This window comes from Nyctereutes procyonoides, unplaced genomic scaffold, assembly GCF_905146905.1.
Source record: "Nyctereutes procyonoides isolate TBG_1078 unplaced genomic scaffold, NYPRO_anot_genome, whole genome shotgun sequence".
In the NCBI taxonomy this organism is placed as follows: domain Eukaryota; kingdom Metazoa; phylum Chordata; class Mammalia; order Carnivora; family Canidae; genus Nyctereutes; species Nyctereutes procyonoides.
In genome coordinates this window covers 22,629,664-22,639,304 of record NW_026575034.1, presented here as the reverse complement: position 1 = coordinate 22,639,304, position 9,641 = coordinate 22,629,664, and the positions used below count along the sequence as shown (strand labels likewise).

Here is a 9,641-nt window from a genome sequence, read left to right as displayed (position 1 = left end):
AATATATTTATTCAATAACTAATTGTGCTCAGTGATTGAATTTCAAAGCTAATATCCACCATTTCTTAAATATGTACTATATGATTCACCTTCATATTTTCATATAGTTTTGCATATTTTATTTTGTTAACTTATGATATTGACATTATTACCATATATTATATTAATGAATAATTAACTTGTAAGTAAATCTACTAGGATCTAAATTCCATGGCATACTGACCCAGAAAGAACAAAAGTTAATTTGTATACTCTGAGATTTTATAATTATACTTCAGTAAGGATATGGGATATATATCAATGTGTAACCACATGAAATGGGGTTGTGTAAAAACATACAACAAATTTTAATTGGTTGAGCCTGTTGAGATTATGATGGAAACAACTCACATAATCCTTTCTTATTTTACTAAATGGACACAACATATACATTACACATATTCTTATTATATGCTACATGTCTGATATAAAACCACATTAGTTATGCCATGCATCTGTATAATAGATAGCACTAAGTTTTTGGCTCAAAAGTGTTTGCTACTATCTTTATCAGGAATATCCCTGGGATATTTATCCCTTGGGAGATTTATCATGGCCATGTGGGTCACTATTGTCTTAGAGAATCTTTACAGGATAATGTGCAAACTGAAATTCAACAGCAGTATATATCATGAGTAATCAGAAGGAAAGCAAAAAAAAAAAAGAGGAAGGAAGAAAGTAAACAAAGGAGCAGGTAAATGAAATTGAAAAACATGCCTTCAATCTAAGAGGCCAAAAATTGTATGAAGAAAGCAGTTAGTTTTCTTCCTGATAGCTTTACATTTCTAACTTCATGAGATCTCAACAACTGGCATTTATTAGTCAGATAAATGTTGTGTTCTGTGGTAACTCTGTATATTGTAGGGGGCTTAGCAGTATCTCCACTCCTACTCATTATGCCAATTGTTCTCTCTTATCACGAAAATCAAAAGTGTTTCAAGCATTGCCAAATGTCACCTGCATGTGTGGGGAGGTACACAACATACCTGGTTACTACTTATTGTTCTAGAGTCTTTCATTGAAGAAAAATAGTCTTTAATTAAATGAAAATTAACGTTTTGGAGCTTTAATCAAAATGGGCATAATAAATCTGATTAGGCAGGGGAATCATTCTTTTATAGGCCTTCACCAGATAAAGGAGATGGAAGAGCATTCCTGGAGGAAATACGTTGAACAAAATCAAAGAAGCGTGAAATGTACAGTGGGATCACAAATCAATAAGTAATTTTCACATATAAATTGATACATAAACAGAGATGATGGTTGTTGGGGCTAAGCAAAAGGGAAGAATAACAAATGTGAAGTTACAATTTTATTAAGCAAAATAATTTCAAAACCTTAGATGGAATAACAAGTTTGGTTTTTGTTTGCCTTTAAAAATCCATTCTGTTGGCAGAATGATAAATGGCTTACAATGATGAGATCTGGCATAGGGAAATGAAGTTAGAAGGATACTTGTGATAGTCCAGATGCGATAGGATGAAGTGATCTGGCTTCATTGGAAGACTAACATGGGAACAATGTCTGTGCTGCTCACTGACTTGATGGATGGAAATCATGGGAGGTGAGACTAAGATGTCTTTGGGTTGAGAGTAATGGCACTAGATCACAAGGACAAGCTTGAAACAACTGTGTGTGTACAGATATGTACATGTTTAGAAGAGGAAGGAGACATATCTTAAACCTTGAAATGTGTTGGGCCAGGTAAACAATCAGGGGTTCTCATTTTCATCAACCCTGAACTCTTAGCGTTAATTACAACCCATTTCTGACTCAGGCTGATTCCCAAAACCCAAAAGAATGAAGGGATTGAGGTCTAAAGCTACTCTCCCTACAATCTCAGGAAATCTTACCCTATGCAAAGTTTGTGACATTCATCCTTTGATCTCTGTCTCAAGCCCCCAGGGGTAGATACTCAGAAACAAAATTCTTACACATTTATTAACCCATATTCTTCTCTAAGGTCTTCCTCTTCTCAGGCCTACTTTATAATCTGTCACCAATTGTGTGATTCAGTGGTTCAGAAATATTCTGAAGAGCAACACGAAACAGAATCTTCATGTTTGAACAAACAGCTACTGCAAGATTCTGTGGCTTTTTTTTTTTTTTTTTTAAGATCCTGGCATCTTCTTAGCTCATAAGGGTGTTGTGTTCTCTTTGACACCAGTCCTCCATTTCTCACACTCAGAACAGAATCTAAGGCCCAAAGACTTACCTGGAATCCTCCATAATAACATACATAGAAGCCACAGGGTGAAACTCTTTTGGTGTTTCATATAGTGAGGGTGGCTGTTTTGTACTATAGGAGCCACCTGGGGGACTATTTTGCACTAATCACTGGTGAGCTATAAATCAGCTTCAGACAAAGGTGAAAAGCAGGCACAATATGATTCAAACCCTAGGAGAACTTGTCTCATAGCAGATCTGCATCTAATAAAAACTCTCCATTCCTGCTGTCCGTGGGAGGACTGGGAACAAAAACAACTGTCCTTTCAGAAGCTTTTAAGAGAAAATAGTACTCTAAGATAATACAGTCAATGATACTTATATACTAAATAATGAGCCAAATGAAGGGAAATGAAAACATCTCAAGGTATTCAGAGTAATCAATGTAGACATGATGACAGAGAACTAAATGGAATATTTCTACGTGATATAGAAATTGTTCTATTTGTCTAGAATTATCATGAAATGATGTTATGTGTTTTCAGATTTTACTGCCAGTCGCCATATATATGTATCAATTTCCCAACTATGAATTATTTTTATGGCTGGTGTTTACTTAGTTGACAAAAAAAAGAGGGGGGTTCAGGGGTTGTTTGTGACTTAAACAGGATTTTAAGCTTTGGGATCAAGAAGAGGAAAGGAAAAGATTCTGAATCTGTGTGGTACAAAAAAATATCTAACAAGGCTGTGTTACATGCACCTATGTGACAGACATGATAGCCTCACTTAGAGTTACATGGTTTTTGTCATTGATTGCATCTGGCCGCATTTAGCAGACATGTTCTTTTTTGTACTGAGAGACTCTCTGACTCCCATCTTGTCATTAAATTGCCATAAAGTTATCTTCATCCTGTAATATGGCTACTTCATGGGCTGGGTTACCTCACAGTGGCTTAGGGGAGCTGGTTGTGTGCATTTCTTCCCAACTCTGCACTCAGTGACATGGTAGATTCAAATCAACCAAAGGTACGCCAGAAAACAATGTATATCAGAATGCAGGCCACCCAACAGAATAGCATCTGATGAATTCAAAATAAAATAAAATATCTTCAGAGAAAACAAAAGAATAGTTTGCACATAGAATATGATATAGGCTGCTATGAGGCCAGCAGGTTCTGAAATTCATACACTACTCGCTCTATAGAGAATTGGAGTATTAGAAGCATGTTGAATGACCCACAAGATATTTTTGGGAAATGCAAAACTGTTTGAACCTCACAGAATCATAACACTATTGAATGCTGAAGAAAAAATTACTCTTAGATAATGCTTAAACACCATTAGTGCTGGCAGGCACCTGGGTGGCTCAGTGGTTGAGCATCTGCCTTTGGCTGAGATCATGAACTCAGCATCTGGGTCGCAAAATTGTTCTGGAATTAGAGAAGAGACAGTAACATAAATTTCTGAAAATACAAAAATTAGTGTTTTGTACACACGAAGGGGTGAATTTTATAGCAGGGGGACTGCTTCTCCCTCTGGCTAAGTCTCTGCCTCTCTCTTTCTCTCTATGTCTCTCATGAATAAATAAATAAAATCTTAAAAAAAAAAACCATTAGTGCTAAGGTGAATAAGAGGTTTTAGTAGCAATGTGACTCCTTTGGTGACAAATACAGTTCCTTAGAGCTTCTTATATCAATAGGAATAATTATCTTACTGTAATGTAATAGGAAATATAGGGTGCAAGTGTTCATCAGTGGCTCTTCATTCTACACGTGTTCTAGAGACAATGAGAAACAAAAGTTTAATTTTTATTACAACAGTGTTAAGAATTGAGTTGCATGGCTTTTACTGCAATGGTTGATAAAGTTTATCAAGTGAGAAGATACCAAGTTTACATGAATTATGGGAAACACCAAATAGTGGGAACTGGCCATGCCTACACTATTTGTGGAATTGTCTGATGTAAAATGATAGTCCTTACCATGCAGAGAGGAGGGGATCATGGAAAAGCTTATTTATCAGATTTTAAACACAAAAAAAAGAAATGAATACAAATCAGCAGGTGATTAAAGGAAACAATGAAGCACTTCAAGTGAAGGATATGCAAGCAGAAAAAGCAGCAGTTATTGCACTCTTTGTGAATACTAGTTATAAAAAGAATCATATTTCACCAAGCTGACCGTCAAAGCTTAAAAATCTCAATCATAAACAGCGTTTGAGGATAAAGAGATACAACTGCTATTAGTCATTGTTGCACTTGATGCAATCCAGTTTGAAGTTTCTAGAAATCATTAAAATGACCCTCTACAAAATGTATTTTTCTTTTTCAGGCAATTTCCTGTCCAAGAATGTTCTCTATTATCATCCTGGAGAATGTGTGGGAGGATAGAGGGTCTTGGTTATCCTCTGTCCTTATAATGACCCATTATAAGGGTCATTATATTCTTTTTTCCCTTTTCAGGTTTCAGTTTGCATCTGGTCCTGATGATTTGGAGGCCACAATACTAGGATAATCTGGACTCTAGACTAGATATTTTATGGCATATTGACAGTTGAGGATGGTATAAAAGGTTTCCAGTTTCATCTTCTGTCTCCCCATTGATTTCCTATTCTGTCTATTTTTAGAATCACTGTCAGGACCAATCCATGTTAGATATATTTCAAACTTCTCCAAATAAACTTGGAATTACAGTGGACCACCCTAAGCTGGCCTGCTGTTTTTGTTCAGCCCATTAGCTGAAGCGAGTGTGCACAGATGAACTTCTGCACTCAAGGTGGTGATAGGGAAATTCTGACTTTCAGCCCCACATAAGCAGAAGGTTCTCCACCAGAAAAATGAATTCCATTCTTCTACTTTAGACTGAATTATAGAAAATCTACACAATCTTGATTCATATTGCTCATATTAGACTTTGGACCTCGTTCAACTTCTGTATGCAAACATGTTTTATCTGTTGGTATCTAAAAACCTATGTAATAGTCTTCAATTACCTCTTTGCCCACAAAGCCTAAGCTATGTATTTGTTCCTTTTCATAGAATGTTGTTGAACCCTGCTAATACATTAACAAATCACTTCTGATGCCATCTCAGTTTTATTCCTAAAGAAGTTATGTTCTCTAAGAACAACCACCCCTATTGGTAATCCATGCTAATCATATCATATGTTAATTATACAAGAAAGATTGATATTGAGAACATTTTCAAAGATGCCACAAGAAATCCCCTAGATTTACAAGTAGTCAGTCATCCTCATCAATCATTGATAGGTGATGAGCCTGAATCCTTTTTTTTTTAAAGATTTTATTTATTTATTTATGAGAGACACAGAGAGAGAAAGGCAGACATAGGCAGAGGGAGAAGCAGGCTCCATGCAGGGAGCCTGATGTGACTTGACCCCAGTCTCCAGGATCATACCCTGGGGCTGAAGGTACGCGCCAAACCACAGAGCCACCCAGGCATCCTCAGCCTGATTGCTTTAAACAAACCAGAGTATCCTCCATCTTGGTGGCATGCAGTCTATTTTATAGATATATTTATTTTAAATGAAATCATAGACATCTGCCCACATGTGCATGTTTTCCATAATTGTTCAGTAAAATGGTCTATGATCTGAAGTTTTCAGGAATAGTCCCCTAGTCTTAAACTCTTAAATCATAATCTTAGATGACTACTCCATCTTTTCATTAAATCAATAGCCTTGCCTGATTAAAAAGCATGATGTCTATATCCACTGAGAAGATACACTATTGCATGCTCCATAGGTACATACATGTTTACATATGCACACAAAATACATGTGTTTCCCTTATAGAGAAACCTGTAATGCCACATAATAACTTGCAAAATAAAGTTCAACTTCTTTGCAGAGTGTCTGTGGTGGCCATTCTTGTAGGTTGTTGTTTTTTTAATTTTTAAAAATTATTATTTTTTTACTTTCTTTTTTTTTTATTTTTTTTTATAAATTAATTTTTATTGGTGTTCAATTTACCAACATACAGAATAACACCCAGTGCTCATCCCGTCAAGTGTCCCCCTCCGTGCCCGTCACCCATTCACCCCCACCCCCCGCCCTCCTTCCCTTCCACCACCCCTAGTTCATTTCCCAGAGTTAGAAGTCTTTATGTTCTGTGTCCCTTTCTGATATCTCCCACACATTTCTTACTTTCTTTTTAAAATTTATTTTAATTTTTAAATTGGAGTTCAATTTGCCAACGTATATCATATCACCCAGTGCTCATCCCTGAGGGGGATTCTAAGTTTTTTAATAGAAATAGAGATGACACCCGTGTTACCTTATTTTCAGGGGTACAGCATAGTGATTCAGCAAATCTATACTTTATGGTGTGCTCACAGCAAATGTAGCTACCCTCTGTAACCATGTAGTACTACTAGAATACCCTTGACTCTATTATCTGTGCTGTGCTTTTTATCCCCATGACTTATTCCTATCACAAGTAGGTTCTGTATCTCCTGCTCTCCTTTGGCCAATTTGCCCTCCGGGGTGATTCTTGATATCCACAATATGTTCATCTCTCCAAATCATATCTTGTATTGGGAAAACATCTGTGCAGTTACATTAAGCACATTTTCTAGTTCATGTCTCTTGTATCATCTACCTGGCATGGTGTGTCCTTCCTTACTGGGCCAATCTTCTATTATTCCTCAGCAATCAGGCTTCCTAACTGAAAACCAAAGAACAGGATTTTAACTCTCCTGTCTGCTGCTTTCAGTTGGATTTCAATGTTCCCTACCTAACAGTCAGTGCATATATGACTACAATGTCTTACTCCTTTCCCTCTCTGTTTCTCTCTCCTTCCCTCCCAGAAATATAAGGAAACAGGTGGATGAAACTTAAGTGATGTGTTGAATTTACCACCCTGCCCTTTATTTCCTAGTACAATATTTAATATATGATGCTGTAATAACACTTGATTGATGGAGTAATAATGAAATACCTGGCGGATGCAGGAGAAAAAGTATGAGTATGTAATATGGAACACTTGATTTCTCATGATTTTTCCATCTCAAAATTCCTGAATGACTCTGGAGATTGTACTGAAGTTTCTATATTATGATCTCTTTATTTCCATAAAGGTTTGGTTTTGTTTATATGTTTGTCTCTTTGTTTATTTTGACACACATGCTTAAATTTTTAGATGACGAGAAAGTTCAAGACACACCAACACCTTGTTCTTATGGAGTACTTGGACACTCTAGAACAAGGGATTTGGGTGCCTTTAAATTCAGTGATAGATGCATATTTGTGAATCCTTCTGGAGAAGAATCCAAAGAAAAGAAAGCTGCACCTGGGACTGAAAAAGAGGAGAGAATAGGAAGCATTATATCTTCGGTATTTTGTTCTTTGTGTTTCTTCCTTCTCATTCCCCGGTTGCATCCAAAAGCCCACTGACTGATAGTTGCCATGGGGTATGATGATGCAAAAACCATAGAATGCACACAAATTGCACAAAACAGATATGCAACACTGAAGAGTCTCGATTAATGTGGATTGTTACCTATTATATGCAGTTTTGAGAGATTGTAACTATTTCAGAAAAGGGAAGGCTGAAGTGTTAATCGCTGTGGATTTTAGGAACAGAACATCTTTACCACGTGAATGCGGATCTGCTTGGTCTTGGCACCGTAGACAAGTGGATTAAGAAATGGGGGGACCAGTAAGTAGAGGCTAGAAAAGAGGATATGGATATAAGGAGGGACATGAGCACCAAACCTATGTGTGAAGAAGGAGAAGAAGGCAAGGAGGTAGAACTGGAGGAAGACGCAGATGTGGGCGATGCAGGTATTGAATGCTTTCAAGCGGGCCTCCTTCTGGGGCAAACGAAAAACCGTGAAGAAGATCTGTATGTAGGACAAAGTGATGAAGGTGAGGTCGAACCCTGCAACAGCGAATGCCACAAACAAGCCATAGATTTTGTTGACCCGCACATTTTCTGCAGCCAGTTTCACAATGGCCATATGCTCACAGTAGGAGTGGGAGATGGTGGTTGTATGATAAAATTGAAACCGACACTTTATGAGTACTAAAGACGGGGCTACCAGAATGGCAGCCCTGAGTGTTACCATAGCCCCTATTTGGGCCACCAGCTGGTGGGTGAAGATGCCACTGTGTCTGAGTGGATAACAGATGGCCACATAACGGTCCAGGGCCATGGCCAGGAGGATGCCTGACTCTATCCCCTGAAATATATGGATGAGCCCCATTTGAAGCAAACAGGAATCAAAGTAAATCTGTGGCACATGAAACCAGAATATGCCAAGCATCTTGGGCACAATGCTTGTGCCAAGTACAATATCTGTGACTCCTAACATGCCTAGGAAAATATACATGGGCTCATGGAGGCTGCGCTCTGATTTGATGATGAACAGAAGCAAGGAATTTCCAATCATAGCAATGAGATACATGGCACAGAATGGAATCCCAATCCAGCACTGCACAGACTCTAGGCCTGGGATCCCTATTAGTGTCAACACAGAAGGCATGAAGATTGTAATGTTGGAGATGGACATAATGTCTTTGGGTCTCCAGATAGAAATGAAAGAAGTGTCTCAGTCAATGGTACTCTTCTTTTCTACTCCTGTGTTTATCCAAAGCCATTATAGTGAATTTTGGTGGCTGAACTCTAAAATTATATACCCATCTCATTTATATTATTGAAGGAAAAATATCCATAGGTAAACATCACTGTTTTCCTGAATGACATTCAGAAGTAGTGTACCATGGTAAGCCAAGTGTTTTAGGCCAGCCAAATCACATGGGTTCAGGGTAAATTGCTGTCTTTTTATTATGTCCTTCTGGATTCGTAGACAAAATAGTTATGCTTCTTTACTTTTGTTTGGAAAAGGCATTGATTTAGAGTTTGATGAATTTCTCTATATTCCACTTTCCAGCTACTCAGTAGTATGTTAATCTCCACTGTGACTTGGTCAGGAATTGATACTTTAGACAAGCAAATCCTCCTTTGATCAGTTCATTAGTGGAAAAACTCTCTATGAAAAAGAAGAGAGGAACAGCTGACACTCAAGAGCACAATATATTTAGATATTTTAATCTATTCATATTATTTGTAGCTATGTAATATTAGATGGCTTTTCAAAAGAAAGTAAAGAAGAACTTTGGAAAATATCATCCAAATCCATGCACTTTTGATGAGTCTGGGTTAAAATTTCATGCCATTATTTACATTTCTAGTATGACTACATTTTATTTTTCCTCTGTTTAGAGCTACCATTGGCATGAGATTTGACCAAATTAGGTTCATTTTTAATGAAATACAGATCATTTGAACTCTTGAATCATTTTTTGAGCTCAATCATAAGAAATGAATGGAAAATAAAGGGGTGAAAGATAAGTTCCCATCAGGATTCAAATATAGAAGAACAAGTGCAAGGCAGAGGTTGGACTTGGGATAGTGGA

General features: G+C 37.2%; 1 protein-coding gene across 1 annotated transcript; it reads right to left on the bottom strand.

Annotated features, from left to right (window-relative positions):
* Positions 1–7,795: 7,795 nt before the first annotated feature.
* Positions 7,796–8,734, bottom strand: LOC129505101 (olfactory receptor 52A1). The gene has a single exon (XM_055318042.1). It carries the CDS (start codon positions 8,732–8,734, stop codon positions 7,796–7,798), a length of 939 nt encoding a protein of 312 aa, XP_055174017.1.
* Between the last annotated feature and the right edge of the window lie 907 nt (positions 8,735–9,641).

Excerpts from the sequence above, each read along its gene's own strand:
- LOC129505101 (XM_055318042.1), bottom strand. The coding sequence starts at position 8,734 with ATGTCCATCTCCAACATTACAATCTTCATGCCTTCTGTGTTGACACTA.